Source organism: Buceros rhinoceros, unplaced genomic scaffold (assembly GCF_000710305.1).
Source record: "Buceros rhinoceros silvestris isolate BGI_N320 unplaced genomic scaffold, ASM71030v1 scaffold17690, whole genome shotgun sequence".
Lineage (NCBI taxonomy): Eukaryota > Metazoa > Chordata > Aves > Bucerotiformes > Bucerotidae > Buceros > Buceros rhinoceros.
This window is the reverse complement of record NW_010388125.1, coordinates 31594-52255: the sequence shown is the minus strand read 5'-3', so window position 1 is coordinate 52255 and position 20662 is coordinate 31594. Positions and strand designations below refer to the sequence as shown.

The following is a 20662-nucleotide window of genomic DNA, read 5'->3' as shown; positions in this document are numbered from 1 at the left end:
CCACATCCAGTGTGACAAGATCGGACTAAGTTGCTATTCTTACTGATTGTCAACTCCGCACATGAAAGAGCTCTCGTCAAGAACAAGTGGGTAACCAAGAAGATCCTGAGGTTTAAAATCCCACTCCTCCTCTCCAGGGCAGAATGTCACATGCAATGCCCTCTGTCAGGGATGGAATACAGCCCTTACAGTGTATGAAAGAAGCCTCTGGCAAAACCACTGAACCAGGAAATCAACAAGAAACAAGAGCTAGAAAGATTCTGTGCACAAAAGTATTCAAATTTACAAGTTTTGATAGAAGAAAACAAAATGGTATAGAGCCTTTTCTTTTTTGTTCTGCACCACACTTCTGAACCATTCAGAAGCAGAGGAGATCTCATAAGGCATTATTCCACCACTGCTAGACTCTGTGAGAAAGGAAACCACTACAATGCCCGAAAGTCTGAAGATTTTCCTTATACCTTAAGTTTTCATATGCCCATTGATACTTTTCTTGGGTGTACATTCACAAGGGAAGAAAAAAAACCAAGAGTTATCTATACATCATCATCTTGGCTCGGCTTCATGAACGAAGATCTGGGAAGGGCTTTTCCCACGCTCACTGCCAGCGACGAGTGCATCCTTCGGGCCTGCGCACTGGATTTTTTAGGTGAGGGGCAGCATGCGCAGAACTGGCTCCGCCCTTTACACCTGAGGTTCATCTGCCAGGGCCTAGCGAGCTTGGACGGTGACAGCAAAGTCCTCGGGTCGCAGGTTTGGTTAGAGTATCCTTCTCTGCGATGATGGATGCCTTACAAGGCTAAACGAGCTCCATCTGCCCGGGTTTGGGGTCAGAGTTGTCCTTCTCCTAGGATGGCTGCCCGAAGGCTAGTGAGCCCATCCTGCCCTTGGACACACTTTTTCTGACCCTTCGGTTGAGACCTGTCTGGCACCGGAGGCACATGCCACCACCAGCAGAGCTCTCAACCTCACAAGGGCACGCAAGCTCCTTCCCCGCGGCAAGGGGGTGCCCGTAAAAGAGTCGCTGCTCTACCTCTGGACATCACAGACCCGGGCACGGGGCCTGCCAAGAACGGGAGTCCTGGAGGCTTATCTGTACTGTGACTTGCTGTATTGCCATGCAGTGTCAACTGGTTATGGAAAGATTTTGCTGGGGTGATCAGGGTAAAGCTGCCTTTTTTGGACACCAACACAATCTGAGTTTAGATTAAGTGAGTCAATAAAGGTCTTGGCAAGACATTATGATACTTTAGTAATTATGGTATGTCACCCTAAGTATTTCTTATTGGAGATGGAGGGGAGAAGGAGCTAAATACAGAATGAATAATGGCCACCAATTATTTTTTAGGCTCCTCTGTGATAAAGGGAGCAGATCTCTTAGTGCTCCAGTGAACGAGAAAAGATATTCCAGAAAACCATTCAGAAACAAACTTAACTCTAGAAGTTATGAATTGTTACATCCTGGCTACAACATCCTTGTAAAAATACTTTGTTACGTCTATTACATGTCTTAAAAATCAGATTGTGTTGAATCACCTTGACCAAATGGAAGAAATCTAGTATCAGTCTCAGATAGGGAGGAGGGATTAAGGTGCAGTCAAATTTAGAATGGACACACTAAATTATTTTTTCTAAGATTTGTCTACTCATTACTCTTCTCTTACCCAAAACCTTGGTTACCTATACTCTTCCCTGTGTCCTTCTCAACTCAATCAATTTCCCTGGTTTCTGATTTTCTACTTCACAATCTATACAACTACACTAGCCTATCACTGGAAATAATTATTTGCTTACTATACATATATGGACATTTCATTTTTGGCTATGTATTTGAATTACTAAGTTATTCAACTACAACAAACAGGTTACCTTATTGTCAGAATTACAAAATAATTCCAGTCCGCATTTTTCACTTATCAGTTACGGTGTAAGTTGCCTAAGACTCAAAAAGTTACCCACCTTCCCACAGTATCTTCTTTCAGCATTAAGTGAGAATGTTTTTCTCTTTTCTGTTAAGGAAGCCGCTTGTAAAAACTAGCAAAGTTTTTATCATTTGGCAATATAATTTTATCCTTACAAAATGCAATTTAAAAATCCTGTTTCTTCTGCATTTCTTAATATCTATATTCACTTACTTGAAACTATCCTAGCTGAAAAACAGGGAGAACACTATATTTATATAGGTCACTAGTCAGCCACTACTGATCATTATGTCATTAGAAAGTCAAGCAATATGAGTATTCTTTTTTGCTGACAGATTGAGCAAGTTTCTCCATTTTTGTAGCTGAATACAAAACCAAGAGGCACTGAAAAATAAAATGAAAGAAAGATAGAGAAGCCCCACCTCACCCGGCTCACACTAAATGAGGACAGCTATATATATATGTAGCATACATACAATCATCCACTTTGCGCATCTTTCTATTTGTTATCTTTTCTGTATCTGATAGGATCTTCTCTCAAGGCCACTAGACCAGAAACAATTACAGAAGTCTGCAATGGCATCTTTCAAGAAACACATGTCTATTCTGTTAGACAAAATTAATCATTTTATTTCTATGCCATTCAGGACAGAATCCAGAACTTGAAACTGCCTAACTGTATCAAATGCAAATTCAAAGTGACATTATTCTCTTCTGCCTTCCCCCTTAGAAGATTAGATCTAAATAACTTGCCCATTGAAGAAGAAATTCCATGTCACAGAATGTTAAATGGATGAGAACCAACAAATTATTACTACATGCAGTAATTTTTTCCAAAGAGATGTTTTTCTTAAAAGCAATCTGAACTCACTTTAAAAACACTCAACTTAAGACTTGAATGGCCAATAAATTTTTTCAACAACTTTATGTATGTTGAGTCTCACTAATGAGAAAAGTGATATTCAGCAAATTCACTCTATGTATCTTCATTTTTTTCTCTCCCCTTTCTATTCATTCCCAGCTTATGATAACATACATTTCTTTACCAAAGGACCTGACCTAAGGTATTTCATTACCTTTTCTGCAATCAAAAACCAAACTGAACAGCTAGATGCTTTCACTTGTAAATTGTAAAGTAAAATCAAGCAGATGAACTATTCACTGCTGTTTGCAACCTCTCAAATAAGGCTTGGTTTAGGAAGATCACAAGTATGGAGTCATTTTTATCACAAATGGACCACAAAATCCAAAGAAAAATCCACCACTTTGGAAAAATCCAAAGAATAAGCAGTACAGTGTCTATCCTGAGTAAGTTTCTCAAAACTGCAACAAAACATTATTAAAGAATAGTTAACTGACATATGGGTCAGTATAATATACTAGGTAAGAGAAGTCAACATGCTTTTGGTAAAAAGGAAACCATAGTCAACAAACCCCCGAAAATATTAAAAAGCACATGGACAATGGAAATGCCAATTAAGCTGCTTACACAATTTTTGAAGTTCTTCGACAACATCTCTCAAAAGAAACTAAAACCAGACCAGAGGTCCTTGAACAGATGAATAATTGGTTAGGACATCAGGAAGTAAAGGAAGCTAGAATAAAGACAGGCTGGCTGGCAGTAATTGATTAGTTCATGGATGAAGATAATTGGTAGAGACCCTTAGGGATCTAGGCTGCTGTTTATTCGTAACTCAGAGAATTAGAACAAGCATATTAAGGTGGTAAGTATGCTGATAGTACCAAAGCATATTCAAGGTAGAAATCAGGATGCCAATGAAGAACTGCAGGAGGACTTAAAAAGTTTTATTGTCCAGCTATGTAAATATCGAGCAATGCATAAACACAATGGGGTTTGAGCTGACAATTAACCCTGAGGAATGAGACACTAGTTTTATAGCAGGTTGTTCCAAGGAAGTATCTGCTTAATACTTGTCTCATCAAAAGGCTAATCCAGTATCAAGCTCAAGAGAAAAAAAATCAAAGCCAAACATAATTATTCCACCTCATAGATCCAGCATGCTCACATCTTGAATACATTATGTTGTGTTTCTCTTATAAAACAGATAAAAGAATGGTTAAAAAAAGAAAGTTAGAGAGGAGCAACAATAAGAGGTGTACAAAGAATGATAAAGACTAGAAAAAGACGGAGATATGAGTAAGTTTATGAAACAAAGCAACAGAGGGACTTTAGTAAGGTGCATGCAATGAAACTGGAAGGTAGAAAATTGCTCTTCACATAACATACCTTGAGGCTTATACAGACTTTCCCGAACACACAATGAAACCTCATTCAGCTCTTCTGTTCTAATACAACTCTGACAATCTAAGGCTTAGACCACCTCAGAGACTTCCATCGAACAAAGTCTTCACTGACAGAACAAACACACATAAGCACGAGTACCAAGTTAGAACACCACGCAAAAACCCAAATCCTCTCTTATGGAAAGTTCAGCACGGAGCTCAGAACACTCCTACTGTGATACAAGAAGCAGGCTTAGCTGGTACTGAACAACGATACAGACGTTTTACCATCCACGAAATGTCATTGTGATAATTTTACGATATTTACATAAAATACATCAACTTGCATATTACGTTGAATGATTTTTCTTAATCTGTGTTTCGAAAAGCCTACATTCTCTTAGGAATCAAGTTTTAAGGACTGATCTTTTTAAAGAAATAAATGGCATTCAATTACATTTTTTAACCCCCTTCCAGTTTTATTTCAAATCTTGATCTTACACTACAAAGAAAATGTGTGTTTATAGAACTGTCCTAGTGAGACTATTTAGTGGTTTCTTTCCCCCTCCTCCACTTTTCAGAATATGTAACAAATTCCAAATTACAGAATTTGCTAAACCATCGTTTCAATTTAATACTGAAGCTCCTAACACAGGTGAAAGTCACCCTACTCACAAACAGGAAAAAGATCCAAAAGCTTCCTTCCTCTTCCCCCGAAATTAATGAAGAAATACATGCCATCATTCATTGCTTCACGAACTTCAAGCTAGCAAACACGTATTTGGTCTGATGTTTCTATTATTCAAACTCTGACTCTTTCAGAGAAAACTTCAAGTACTTGCAATTTCAAAGAGACTTATTTATTGATCCACTGGTAATAGAAGCAGGAGAAGAAATGAAAAATAAAAATCACTATTAGAATAGCGAGTGACATCCTCATAGGAAGTAACAGAAATGAAAAATGTTACCTCATCATGTGTATATCTGTAATCTGCCTTCTTTGACTTCAGATCCCATAATACCACTGTTCCAGACTCAAAGCCAATCAGAAGCTGCAATAATAAGCAGATATATTAAGTCAAATATATTATAAGGATAAGCAAAATAATACCTTTGTAATGACTGCAGTTCTTAGCCCAAAGAGATGCAGCATACTACTACATGTACTAACTGCAAGTAGTTACAAGGACAAAATAGTGAGAAGTCGTGAAGACCTCAGTGTTAAAGAGTTTGTACTTGTCATTCTCCTCAACTTCCAGCTAATACAACTGACATTCATGCAAAATTATTAAAACAAAGAACCACCACACATTCTTCTGAAGGCTCCTTGGAAATCCCTTTGAGTTCCAGAAAGTCAACACTGAACTTTCCTAAACATTTTCCCTTAAGTAAGAAATCGGGGATGTGTAAAAGAGAATTTTATTGTACATTTTCCTCACTGAAACTTGATCTGCTTAGATTTGCTGGAATAACACAGTTCTAGGTAACAGTTCATTTTCTATAAAGAAAGTACGTAATAGAAGCCTTCTCCAGATGTTAATCACAATTGAGACAACTGGCTAAAGGAACACAAAGAACATTAAAGAAAAGAAAGTTTAACATGTTAATTTTCAAAACAATTTTCTTGCTAGAAACAAGATTAAACCATTTCTGCAAGGAGTGAAGATTCAAAATGTCCATAATAGTTGGTCTAACACATTGTTGCATATCTAAGTATTTCATTCTCCTATCTTAAGTGACACTTCTCAATGAAAAGGCCAACATAAGGCAGTAGTAACAGTCTTGGTACTTGTATATAGAAGGTGGCAATGCAGCTTCACCTTCCACAGCTGCCGAATCTACTGTGAGATATCTTTCCTTTGAGCAGTGTTGCTACAGAAGCAGCAGCTCCTAGCATTAAGCAGCACACCTTCACTCCCACTTCCTTTTCCAGCACGGACATACAAAAAAGGAGTAGCTGGCTGCTGGCATTTACTCGGTGTTGAAAGAGACTATTCCTTGTGAGCAAACAGAAGTGCCCTGAGGAGCATCCTCCATATTACATGTTAGAGAGCACTGCCTTCACAACACAGGCCATTGTAGTCAAGGACTGAGATCTAAATCAATATGGTCCATTGCTGTACGGGGAGAATGTGCCTGGGTAATCTTTTCAGCATGTCAGTGTTTTCAAGGCATACAGTTATTCCTGGTATGAAACACAGAGGATCTCCTACCAGCTTACACATAAAATATGTATTCTATTTCTGTGCTATAGAGCACTAAAATAGCCTAAAAATTTATCTTGTGAAAGTGAATTGTAGGGTTTTTTCCCCACTAGTGTCATGTATAAGTCATCTTGTTTATCATAAACCATATTATATATTTTTTCTATTTTAACCTTAAACATTAGAAAAATCAGAGAGACTGGAAGGATAATAGCATGAACAAAATTTTAAAGTGAATACACAGGTGGTTCTTGCAACTGTACAGGTTTTTTTAAAGCAATATTTTTCTTTTGAGAAAAGAAGAGTATACAGTCAGATTCCAAAAGACTGATAGCCAGATTGATAAAACTAGTAATTCTTAAACTTTAATTGACAATATCATTTGCCTTTTCTGAAGCTACCATAGCTTCACTGCATTCATATTCTAGGGTCCGTGATTCTAAAATGTGATTCAAACATGATTATACAGAGAATCGGTTATGCACTTATTGCAGTGAGCTTTGTCTCAATGAAAAAAACTCTGCTCACAAAATACCCCTTGTTGGATTAAAACCTCAGGTGTCTAGGATTCAAGCTTATAGCTAGGACAATATAATATCCAAACCACTGAGACAATAGTATCCTCCCTCTCCAGTTCCATCCACCAACATGTCAAATGAAAACAAAGCTAAAAATCAAAACAATTTCTCCTACGTATGTGAAACAGTAGTAAGTAAAATTATTCTCTCTCTCCTTGAAGATTTTTCACATATGGGAGTTCAAAACTCCCGGGTATTTCTGAGACATTACACTAACAAAAATAATAATGCCAATTCAGAATTCATTTCATCAATCTATTCAGTCACCTATACCTGATTAATCTAGAGCAGAGTCATGAATGAAATCTGTTTAAAGTGATATCAAGGTCTATCTGGCTAAATTATAACCCTACTTTTGTCAGGGGTCTACACACTTTTGGAAAAGATACACATAAAACTACGGTTTTCAAATCCTTCTTTCATATTTTGCTTTATTCGTGTGGTCGAATTTAAGGAAAACTCCTCTTGCTTACACTTCACTGTGGATCAAGGTATGTGAGCAAAATTTGCAGTAGACCGCTAAGATTTGCTAAATAACTATTTGGGGAACACAAGCTAAAGAAGCTAAGATCCTCATAGAGCAAGAGAGTCATGTAATCCCATCTCAAGACTTGTAGAAGAGGTCTGTTATCCAAAGCACAGACTTAGTTCTTGCAGCTATGACTTAAGTGAGGAATGTAAGTTCTGGTACTACAGTAATTGCTGTCACCTAGAGAGAAGGCATACTAACCTTTTAACTCCTTGCTTTCTCTTTTAATTAATAAAACCTGCCCTGTCAACTAAAGTTATATGTTCTGTGTCAGTTTAGCATGAGCCTCATAATAGGTATCTCAAAGCAAAAGGTAATGTCTGTAGATTTACTTTAATAATACAGAAGGAACTCATGACCATTGAGTTCATAGTTCAAGTTGTTCTTTGTAGCTGCTGTGTCACAGGACATAAAAATTATCTTGTGAGGGCTTCAATGTGTACTATAAAACTTTGTCTAGATAAAAAGTTGGTTATGTTAAAGGAAAAGGCAGGGCTAATACATTGATCTTTAACACGTTCTAGCTGAGTTGACTTTTCTGAAGCATCTAGTTGAACTACAAGCCAGTTAGGTTTTAAGCAATTTATTATAATCACTAGATGCTGTCTGCTAAATAAGACCATGCCAGTTAAACCTCAAATCCCTTAAAAACTGCTGCCTTGGATTAACTAAACTAAAGATGAAGTACACAGTGTTCAATACAAATAGGCTATACAAAAAAGCATTGTCGAGTTGTGAAACAGCAACACCCAAGGGCATTATAGTTTATTTTATTTCCAGCCCACTATTTCTGTACTCAAGTTATGATTGGATTTTTTTTTTGGTCACATATTAATTTTTGGCACCATAAAGTCCTTTGCTTTTGTTTTCAAGAATTTTTGCCATTAAGCACTTTCAGCTGTGTTTTCAAATGTTTCTGATTACAAGAGGTATTCAATTATTCCAGTAATGTGTCCTACAGTCGTGTCTGTACCTTGTTTCACATTATTTTCGAAGCCTAAAACCTTGATTTAGTCTTCCTTTATAAATTCAACACTGTCCACATCTGCTTAATCCTTTCTTAAAAAGCAGCTGTAGCTATACTTTAAAAATGTCTCACTTGAAAAATGATGTACTGAATTGTCTTTAAACATAGCCTACCTTTCCTTCGTCCATTGGATTGTCACTAATGTGGACAATAGGTCCCGGGTGAGATTTGGATGACCTAAACAAGAAATATTTCCATTTAATTAAAAAAATCTGCCCAAAACCGCATCTAAAAATGATTGCGAGTAATACAGATACAGCAGATATAGACTTGATGTAACAAGCTGTTGACATTTCACCATGGAGTCACTTTTATCTTCAAGCCCCTAAATACTTTGTCTTTTCTCAGACACTTAATTTCTGTCTTATAAGACAGAAGTATTTAGTGCTTATTCACAAAACAAAAAAATTTACCATTAGCTTTACAGTATCTGTCTTTCATCCAACAGCAGTTGGATAAAACATTTGTTTTTATGCTGGTGATGAGGTCTTGCCATTATTCATAAACTGTCCAAGCTGGGCATTGTTAAAACAACACAGAGTTCAGTCTTCACATTAACTTCTTGCTATTGAGGAAGATGGACTAATGAATGCGTTTGTTTCAACAGCCTTTGGCAAACAATGGACTTCATGCCTGTTTAGAAGACAGACACAATATTCTGGGAAGAAAATAAAGCCACAGGAACAGCAGCGCACAAGTATATGCTTTCACCCACAAAACGCTATTTTTGCATACAGAAATTTATTAAAAAGGAAGGTGTAATGCCAATAGCTGTAAAATACACTTTGCTCTTGGAACAGACTTAAATTTATCATTTTCAGCCAGTAATTTTATACTCACCATGCATCATCTCTCTGACAATGTATATCTTTATACTTTGGGCTTTAACAAAACAGTAGAAGTGACATGCCTGCTGAAGCACCAGCCCTGTCATATCTTAACATATATTATTTTTCTAGTTCTTTATCACCACAACTAACGATTTTTGTATCTATTTTTCTATTTTTATTTTTGTATCTATTCCAGGAACTATGATAAAATAGTGTTACAAGTAGAAACATTGATATTAACACTAACACTTCACATTTATGAGAATAAAAAGTATTTACGTGACTATTTATGTAACTTGATCATGTATTTGGTGTAGTGAAACTAATACGTAGGCCACCCTAGGTAATAACAACATTTCTGCAACTGATGTTAATAACATCTGGGACAATTTTGTTCCTGCCCCTCAACAGACAATACTTGATTAAACTCACAGTTCAATGGCTTTATTCCACATGATGACATAGCCTGAGAGAGTAAATGATTCCACATTGACAATGTGAATGTTTCCTCTTTCGGTGCCCACATATAGCCATTTACTTTGGAAAGGCAGATGACAAAATGTTATCCTGAAAGAGAAGCCACCAAAAAAGAAATTAGAGTATTTTAGATACACTGCACTTCAAGGTATTCATTACCAAAAACTAGAAGAAAGGCAACAGACAAAGAGGAAGGAAGAAATAAGACAAGTTACAGCTAAAGAAAAGCAGCAAAGCCAGTATGTGACAAAAAGAGATGCACTGACAATGAAAAAACAAAAAATAGAAACCAAGGTATTCTAAAACTATTGAATCCTTCATATAAAAAACCACAGCCACCTTTGAAAAATATCATATTGAATCTATTTCCTCAAGACTGCTGTCATTTTAAACTTAAAATACAATACTCTAAAGTTATATTCTATAAATCTGTTTGAAATGAATCTAATTTCAAGTTTTAAAGAACAAAGGATTTTTAGAAGTAGCCTTATGCAGACTAAGTTGGTTTTGAGTGAGGAGACAAATGAAGAAAATAATGCATAAGATATGTAAATTTACATGTAACCCAAAGCATCCTCTAAAGAGCAAACCTAAACAATTTTAAAAGCAGTTCAAATTTGGGACTATTATTTTATTTAAACTATGTTTTAATTTTCTTCCTTTTTTTTTTTTTTAATCTTTTGCTAGAAGCAAATACCTGAACAAAACCCAAAGGCTAATGATGGTTTGTATGAGCAGAGAATTCTCTGACCATAGCTCTGGGGCAAATATTAGTATTTGAAAACTTGGTTATTTCTGTCCTCTTGGTTCCTGGTTATTGTTTCCTATTTCTTCAAAATTGATAAGGAAATAGCATCTGTAGGAACTGAAGCTTCTAAAGTATCTGTTTTTTCTATACAACAGAAATATTAACTCAAAATTAGCATCTAGAAGCTTTCTGGAAACTGTAAACTCTAAACCACTGCAGTCTGATAGGGTCCAATATCAAAAGAAATGGCCAAACTACTCGGAGTATCAAACTTGGCCTTTCAGAAATGTTTCAGTCATAAGGTAAAATAATTATTACATGGAAATTTGTTCTGTCAGCTCTAATCCTTAACTTTGATTTCTCTGTTTTCTCCCTTCTTGCCAAATCCATGTATCGTTTCACTATTAATTATTCATGCAAAGAACACCTTTACATCCTTTGCATTAGATGTTAACTTCTGCAAAGACTAACCAGCAGCAATAACAAAATGCTAATGGCTGAGAAGATGTTAGTTTGTATTATAGGTTTGAAAAGTTGAGGCTTCTGTATTAATACCACCTAGATGAAGTGTACCACGTTACTTTTTATATCACTAATTTCTTACTAGTTAGAGAATACAGTCTGCTCAAGCAAATCTTTAATTAATCCATTTTTAACATCCTTGATTTCTTGTGCTTGAATATTTAAGCCAAAAGGCTGCACTGAGATTTCAGTGATGTTTTACAGAAAAAAGCACTATACGCAAGACTTAAAATGCTCTTCCAACTCTTTGAACTTTCAGAGGTTGTAACACTTTTACTAAGCGCAGTAATCTGTGTAAACACCACAGGTTAAGGAGTTTAGTTTCCCCAAGATCCTTGAAAAAATATTTTACTGGAAGCTAAATCACATACATCCGTACACACACTTCCTAGGCAGACCCCAAAACTTAGCTGCCCAGTAACAGAGCTTTCCCATTACAAGCAGGTCCTTGTGAAGGGGAAGAGAAACAGCATGAAAACAAACCTTCAGCACTGCAACACCACAGCTGCTTTTTGTGCCAGAACTCCATGTGCCAGAAGCAGCTGGCAGCCAGATCAGATCGATCTAAAAACACCATCTAGCAGCCAGAAATAATATTCATGAGCAGAGACATGGGTCTGTCTGTCTTGATCCGTGAGTTAATATTGTCAATTACAGTAGTCCAACACTTTCATTATAAAAAGCAATCTATTTCATGTCATTTAGAAGGGGGCAAAAAATATCAGGACTGCAACTTTGATTGCTATAGCGAAAGGGCAACACTTAAGAAGTGTCCAACTCTATAATACTCTCCATACTCTTCTTGAATATGCAGCCATATTTAATTCACTGTCTCCTCTGTGCAAGTAAGACTAATTTTGTCAAGAGCTAGCACGCTACCTAAAATCCAGTGAAACTATGTCGACCAGTGACAACATACTAGGCATGTCAACACACACTGCATTCAGTGGCCTCACTTGCTCTGTTGAAAATCCAACTGAGGATTAAAGGGATTCAAACTTAATTTGGAGGACGGAAACAAAAGGTCAAGGTCTTCTTGGTGGTGAGGCAATACTTGCTTATTTAACACTTGGCTGAGGACAGCACTTTTTTTTTCCCTGAAAAATGCAAATCTGTCTTTCTGTCATCACAAGTTTATAATAATATACTCCATCCATAACATATTAAGATAAACAGAAGTGCAAGTTCAGATATAATGCTGTAGCTATTTCCACTACTCAATCATTCTTTCCCCTCTGACCCTGCCCACAAACGCATACATAATTGTGTAAAATATAATCAATTGTTAGGAACACATAGAAAATACTACATATACAACCAAGTAAAAAAAATTTTGCAAATCTTTCTTGTACAGAAATGCCAACTGCCAAAAACAATGTATGAGTCAAAAAGCGGAGTACTATATTCTTCTTCTACCCTATCGAGCCATTCTGGCCAATACTAGAACAGAAGCACCTATAAAAAAGACCAGGTTTGTGAATCTAAATAGAGAACTGGGGACTATCTGAGCCAGTGATCATAGAAAGCAGGCTTTTGCAAGCAGCTCTTTCACAGCAGAACATATTCCTCACACTATCTCCACAGAAATTTCAGCTACCTCAGTAAGTATAGTACATTTTGTGAAGCAGATCGAACTTTCAGCTTAATGCAAGTACTGTGCGCAGCACTTTACTCCAAATATTTCACTTGCCCATACTTATCCAAAGAAAAAAAAATCCCTTTTTAGAAAAAAATGCTTTCAAGTTTTTTTTTAAATCTGAAATCTACAGGATTTTAATATATGCCAACATCACTGCTAAAATGAGGTACTGTTATGCCATCCCAAAACAGAGTAGTTCTAAAGTCTACTGTAGCTGTACTTTTCCCTAAGCACAAACAAAATTATATATAGAAAACTCAGTAGTATACTAGCAGTAGAAAATATTGGTAAGAGAAAAACCCTCCACAAAATATCTTGTTCTTACTGTAATTAAAATACAATCTGTGCTTACAGGAGAGTATTAGCAGACAGGACAACCTTTAAGAAACCGTTTGTAAACCTACTGAAAGAATTTTTAACTGCAGACCACATGTCTTCTTGGATAATCTGTCAAAACTACTTAAGAAAAATCTTAATTGTGCTTGTATCACAACATGTATCAAAATAATTATTACAGCAAGTGATAGCATACCCTAGATGAATTTACTTCTATCAAGTAACATACTAATTTCATAAGTCGTATAAATCAAAAGAATTAGGCTTTTAAGGGAATTAAGCAAAAATGACAGACTTATCTTGAGTGTATGACGACACAGAAACCCTTCTAAATTAATCTTTACCTTCCCTTAGTCTACTGCATTATGCAGAATTACATGTTCTTCAGAATTTTCCACTGCTTTAACCAAGCACAGTGACAAACACTTTGATGAATAACAAACACTGGTAACAGGTTTTAAGTCTCAAACTATTTCTAGAACCTCAGTTTATCATTATAAGTCTGCAGTTACTGTAATTACACTAGCTGCTTGGATCATTATTGCATGCTCAAAATAAAAATTTTCTAAAAAGAAAAGCATTAAGCTAGCAAAGTTGTATTCTGCATACCTCTATCTTCAACCTGTCATTCATGAGACAGCCACCATGTGAAATTCAGAAGCTGAAAGATTAATTCTTATGTTAGCCTAGACTCCACGTCCATGGTCTCTTCAAGTTTTCATTGGGCATAAAAAGCCGAGTTAGTGTCAGAAGGACATACTGATAGAAGTAAGCAGTGGCTCTGATTTTGCCAGACTGCTGCAAGGGGTTTATTTCTGCATCTGGTAACTGCAATAACTACCTGTATGAAAAAGGTCTGAACACGGAGTAGGCACATGTGGCACAAGAACAACTCCTCTTTAATGCATCCCAAAACTGTCCCCTGTAAAGACCATGCAAATAAATACCATAAGTGGACCAGGTACTTCAATTCCATTTAAATCCCATACCAGCACTCCAAACAATGCTTCTCCAAATACGTTCACTTGAAAGGTTACTGTTAAAGGCAGCTGAGAAGTACCTATGTTTAATATCCAAGTTGCAGTGTACACTAGTGGTGTCAAGATGGAGTAATGGGGAAGCAAGAGGCAACAGGAGAAATAAAATTCTCACCACTGATGGGATCAATGCTAGGGCCATTTACATAATTTCCCAGAAAGGTTTAATTTTAGGGAGTTTTTAATTTGCTGCAGGTATTTGTATTTTTATGATATAATGTTCCTAACGTATTTCATGGCTTACATTTCCCTTAGGGAGTCACGTTTCACCTCTCTGTTTTAAGATAGCTTTTCAAGCTTCAGTTGTACTTCACTCCAAAGGGGTCACGTTTTTATTTATACACGAACAAGAAAGGGCTGCTTTCCTTCTTGTAATGCTGACAAAAGACCAATGCACACATGCCTTTTAAGGCAACTGATTTGAAAAGTAAGAAAGCTTTTCAATATTGAAGGAATTCACACCGAATACCCTAAGGATTTGAAGATCTCTGACCACTGATAAAATCCTCCACACTAGGTATCTGTGAGCTCCTGTTGGTATATCTGACATGACTCAATAAGTAAGCAGACCTTTGACATCAGACACTTGAGAAGCTTGCTCTAACACACACAGTTCAGGCTGAATGCTTCATCTGGGAAATTACACACAACTTAAAAAAAAGGCCATGTCAGATATGTAGTTTTCCCCATGGAAGACAAAAGAATTACACCCATCACTGATGGAGAAAAGTTTGTCAGACAGGCAGGACTTAAAAGACTAGAGGACAAATTCTGCCCAGGAACATGGCCATTACGTGTCTCATACCGCTATGAAAGTCATCAGTGTACAAGGAAAACAGCTAACACCCAAAGGAGACACTTCTTAAAAAAACCTGTTACTTTGAAACTTGTTATTACAGAGTAATAGGACCCAGCACTTCAATTGTGCCTCAGTGCCAAAGGCAGCAGAAGGCACCCAATGAAACAGTAGTTCCATCAACCACACTGACAAGTGGGACTTTGCATGCAGTGGTGGCCCCTAAGAAAATATTTTCCAAAGAAGTCTGATCTTGCATAAAAGAGACATTCACATCTTCATCAAATCCAGACAGTCAAGAAGTTCATTTTCTCCTGCTAATTTCCCAAAACAAGGTATAACTCCTAATTACATCATCTAGCGGATCGCCACTGACTAACATTTTTAAGACCACCAGGTGAAAGAAAGCTTTATATGACACCATAAAGGCAAGCAGACACAGGGATCATTTCCCTTCCCTCTCAAGAAGAAAGCTAGTTTAAAAAGCGTAAAAAAAAATTATACGTGAAAAATTAAGTTCTGTCGTATATTAAACTTGTACTTGGCATATCATTGACTCACACTCCAGATACTTAATTTCTCAGAAGTATTGTTTGGATGTGTAACTGTAATCCTAGTCCAAAACACATTGGGCAAAGGGGAAAAAGCCAGCCCTCAAAGAAAGACTAGAAGTGAAACAGTGATATTGATATACAGAAAGGGGAAGAAGATAAAAAAACAACAAAACCCCCACAAAGTCTGTAATCACATGCTGTCACAGGCAAGAAAACCTGTATGTCTTCTGCTATCCACAAAGTGGCAGAATTGGTCAGTTTATAAATTCAATGAGATAGAAGGTACAACTAATGTCTGTTAATGCACGGGCTGGGTACAAAGTTACAGTATCTAACCAAGTAAGGCATGTGTCATAATAAAAGTTAAAACTCATTTACTAATAAAAGTAAATACAAGTGGGATTTTTCACTCACTGCAGACAGAGTTTGTGTTTTAAACACAATATTCAAGTTGCTGTTTAGAGCAGGACACAAAACTAGCAATATTTAAAGCATAATTTTGTAACGCTGAATTGCGCAGTTTCATGCTGAGGAAAACTACTTAGATCCCACAGCACAAAAGCTGACATCCTAAAAATTAAACTGCTATCAATCCATTCAGTGGTAGGTAAAGCAATCACATACTAAACAGTTCTGGTTTTATGTATGATTCTGGTTCTTGTCTTTATGCTAGGTCACAAAGCAAGTAAACTATTTCTTCTAGCATTAGAACAGGGAATCTCAGCTCAGGAAGGAAGAATGGATTAGATAAGTAAGCAAATTTTTCACACTTTTATGTAAAGCTGATTGGTCTGGAGTTTATTTGCACCAAAGGAGACTCAAATTTGTCATCCCATGTCACTCACACTTTTTTATTTTAGATCAAGTTAGTCTGTCACTTCACCCTCTCAAACTGATTCTGTGAAAGTCCCTGAATTATTAGTGCTGTGTGCTTTCACACCTTAGATCAGCAGAAAGTTTAATAGTTTCCACATACAAGAAAACTAAAGCCAGACTGGATATCTGTCTCATAACATACTTTCAATATTTAGTCTACTAAGAAGTGTTAACAATGCTTATTTCAGAGTTAATCTAGCCTAACATTAACATTTGCTACCAAGTCAAAACAAATTTGACATGAGGCTTGCATCACATGTGAACACACAATGATTTTATGTGTAGGATATCTATACAAGTATGTAGATGACAAAAACTATATTGTGACTCACTGAAGAAATCTTAGAGAAGTACAAAACCTAGGATACTAAATAAAAGTGTGTAAGTAGTATGTGAATTTAAAGTTGCATGACAAGTCTTGCAAGCAGCCCTGCCACATAAGCATAATTTTTTTCCTGGCCCCTACACACTGCTTCTCACAGTCAAGGAACAGTGGCAGAGCATAGTATGACATTGGTTTAACATCTTCTAACTATTGTTTGGTAAATAGAACATGGAACAGCTACAAAACCCACAGAAATGCAAGTGGAAGAACAGGCTAGAAAACTTGTGCAACTAGCTTGTTTTGCACTGTGCTTCTGACATATGCCAGTAACTTCAACTATCCGATTTGTTATACATCAAAAACTTCATCAACCACCTGTTCAGAAGACTTGCTTCAAATTACTAACCATCACTGGTACAAAAGGCAGTCAAGAGCTATCTATCGACCTACAAAATGGCCAGTTTCTTACCTACAGATACTCAACTCATCTAAAGACTGGACAGAAAGCAGCATCTTTAAAGACTCCTGGCCACTACTTTTAAAGAAAAGCTTTGCTGAAATCTAAAAAGTTGCAAGTTACTCAAAGAAGACATTTTCCACAGCTCAGAACAGTATCTGTAACGGGCATATGTCCTGGTTTGAGTTAGAAGAGAATTTGTTCTGTTCAGAGACTTTACTTTTCAGTTAAGTCTTGTATTTCAGAGCTGGTAAAAGGCTGCGCCAGGAAAATACAGAATGCATTAACAAGTCATAAGCTTTTTTTTTAAGCATAGTTCAAGAATAGCTTAAGACTAGAAATAGCCTTCAATCTGGGTAGCTAACTGCTACAGTTAGCTTTCTGTGCTATAAACAACTTTCTAGCTTACATCTAATCCTTACACGTTAAATGATTTGGAAAAAACTGAATAAAAATTGGTCTGTGACATATTGAGGCTCAACTCCTATTAAACAGGACACAAATACCGCTTTTCTGTAATGTCAGCACGCTTCCAGGTACTTCCAGTCAGGTATACAATTTTAAAGCTTTTGCATCTACAAAGTCCTAGAGCAAATACTGATATAATTGGAATAGTTGCTTCAGTCATGTAAGATTTGGCTTTGTTTCCCCTCCAAGACCATTTTTTCCAGTTTGTTAACTTGATCATTCTTTTACCCAAACTAATTTCCAAAATATTGAAGTTCCCTCCACAAGCTGGTAAATTAAAATAAGATATTGCTGCAAAGCTCTGTTGTAGTATTTAGTATTTTAAATAATGCTTTTGAGCAGTTAGTTATCCTTATGAACAAATTAAAATCCCACAACATAAATTTAGAAGATTTTATAAATTAGATATCTAACAACTTGGTGCTTGTGAATTGAGAAGACCCAGTTTTATTAATCACTCTTCTCAAACTTAGTAGAATACACCTTAAAACTGACCTAAGCAAAACTCTATTTCAAATTTGCATAGCATATCAAACCTATTAGGTATAATTCATTACTAAAATCTGTTATAAAGGCATTTAGAATTATTCAGCCATGAATTTGTGCAATTCTCTGAAGTTCAATATAAAATAATTACCTAACAATGAGATTACAGTATTTTTTTGAAGCTTTATTTTATAAACTAGTCAAAAAACCCTAGAATATTTGAAAAACAGTCATCCAGCATGACTTAAGCAGCTATGACACTATGTGGCTATGGTTCTGGGATCTTAAGAGTTCTGGCTACTCCTATATGCTATTATAATGGATACTTTATGATAAAAATTACTAGAAGAATAAGACCTTGTCTCAAACTATACCTTCACCACTCTCGGTAACTTGGTGCTCTCGTTACCCATTTCAGCAGTTTTCCTGGAAAAATCAGTACTCTGTCCAAAATAACTAACAAATACAACCAGTAAAGTGACGAGTGACCTAAACTCCTTTCCACTCCTGCCCTTCTTTCTGGTAAGAGTACACACCATTCAACTCCTCATGTCATGTTTTGGTAGCGAGAATCCAACATTTACAGGAAAAGGTTGGTTTAAAAACTTCCATTCTGTTGAACCAAAGATATCCATACATCTAAAGACTCCAAGCCAGCTTTCAATCAGAATGACTTCCTCAGATATCTATTTGAAAGCACAGTTAGAAGCCAAGTGTGGTTTCAAGCTGCAAATGTAATTTTTATTGGCATTTAAGTAGGTGCTACCAGTAAGAGAAAAATCATTTAAGAAAGAATGGAGAAAGTTCATCTTGGATACACCACCACATCTCCTATAGTTGGACAATCCTCATTATACCTGAGGTTGTGAATTGCATTTTTCTCTATTTGGCTTTTATGCTGCATAAAGCAACACTGTCACTCCCTTGAGGCAGAGAATTTTGCTCTGTCAACAGAGCTTTCAGTATTATGCATAACAGCTTAGAATCACAGAATGGTTTGGGGTTGATTATCTAGTTCAACTCCCCTGCTGTAGCAGGAACATCTTTCACTAGATTGGGTTGCTCAAAGCCCCATCCAATCCGACCCTGAACACTTACAAGGAGGGTGCATCCACAGCCTCTTTGTGCAACCTCTTCCAGTGTATCAGCAGCCTCACAGTGAAGAACAACTTTCTTACATCTAACCTAAATCTTCCCTCTTTCAGTTTAAAACCATCACCCCTTGTCCTTAACCCGCCAGCCCTCATTAAAAAGTTTATGCACACTGATCATAGAAACAACCTCAACAGGGAGTTAGAATCACTTAATCCTCTATCCCAAATCCCCCTCGTAATCTGCATTTATGTTATTCCTGAAAAATCTGTTTATAGCCTGCTCTTTAAAGCTACAAGGTTACTCCATAACCTACCCACTGTTTAGCACTTTGTATGACATTACATTAGGAGATTTTACATAAATATTTATCTCTTTCTATTGCTACCCACTAATTAATAAGCTTATTACTTCCCGATCTATTTAACAGAGGTGCAAGTCAATAATTATCTGTGTAATTGATAGTATACTTTGACCTCCTCAAGTGGTTCATCTGAGGCGTGCTGCACAGAAGTAGTCACAGCTTTCCAGTTGAGACCCTACCCATACTGGAAAAGAAGAGCTACTTCCCAAAAGGGAAGAACTGCCTTTTTTTTTTTTTAATAACAAGACATGGGGTTTTTTTGCAGAAATTTAATCAACTAAGAAATTTAATCTAAAATGTCTCCCTAGATTGCTTACAACACCGTTACTTGAATCTTAAAATTGTTAGTCAAAATGATTGTTGTTTTCAGCTTCTGATACACAAAGGAGCTCTAACACTGCAGAACTCCAATTTGTCACCAAGGGGGAAAAAAAATTCCAAGAAAAAACTGAATTAGTTTTCCTGTCGTCTCGTCGGTGCATGCACTTTCTTTAGTTCCCAAATTTCTTCAGAGACATACATTGAAAGTGTCTATCCCTCCATACTTTAAAGATAGGAAAACTGATGTTCAGCAATGCAACACACAAAGTAACAGACAAATCATCTCAGTTCAGGTCACTAGTGTGTCTAATCAGAAGTACTTTGGGTCCTAACAGTCTGCAACTCAAACCCAATGCAAATCTAGTTTCAATTATTGAATAAGGTATGAATTGGACTGCATTAATAAATCTGATCTTACAGTATCACACAGTGCAATAGTAAGGGGCAAAAGCAATAATAATCAAATCCCTACCGTTCTCGGTTAAATTTGAGTGAATGAAGAATAGCAGGTCTCTTCTGGCGTAAGTTCCACAGGTGCAAGGTATCATCAGCCAAGGCACTCACAAGAGCTCCCTATGAGAAAGAAGTTTTAGGTAAAGTATTTTCATAACCTAAGTAACAGTATATTATCACCATAGTGTAAATACATGACATATTTTCTACCAGGATGAAAAAAAAATAAGCATTCACATCAACACCATAACACAGATAAATTCTAAGTATTAGTAATGAGAACTGCTATCATTCAGCTCACTCACATTTGGATCAGTGCTACGTTGAGGGGTGATGGGAAAAGAAGCTTTTTCTGGTGTGTGCACATAATTTCCCTA

At 36.5% G+C, this 20662-nt stretch overlaps 1 protein-coding gene across 3 annotated transcripts in view; it reads right to left on the bottom strand.

Annotated features, from left to right (window-relative positions):
• The window catches only part of STXBP5 (syntaxin binding protein 5 (tomosyn)), a 107288-nt gene that overhangs the window by 55079 nt on the left and 31547 nt on the right, over window positions 1-20662 (bottom strand). For all 3 annotated transcript variants that reach the window (XM_010144997.1, XM_010145005.1, XM_010145012.1), the window contains exons 4-7: window positions 20305-20405; window positions 9767-9901; window positions 8618-8681; window positions 5135-5218 (exon numbers count right to left, since the gene is read on the bottom strand). In XM_010144997.1, the coding sequence (XP_010143299.1) occupies window positions 5135-5218; window positions 8618-8681; window positions 9767-9901; window positions 20305-20405 (384 nt within the window). The remainder of the gene's footprint in view (window positions 1-5134; window positions 5219-8617; window positions 8682-9766; window positions 9902-20304; window positions 20406-20662) is intronic.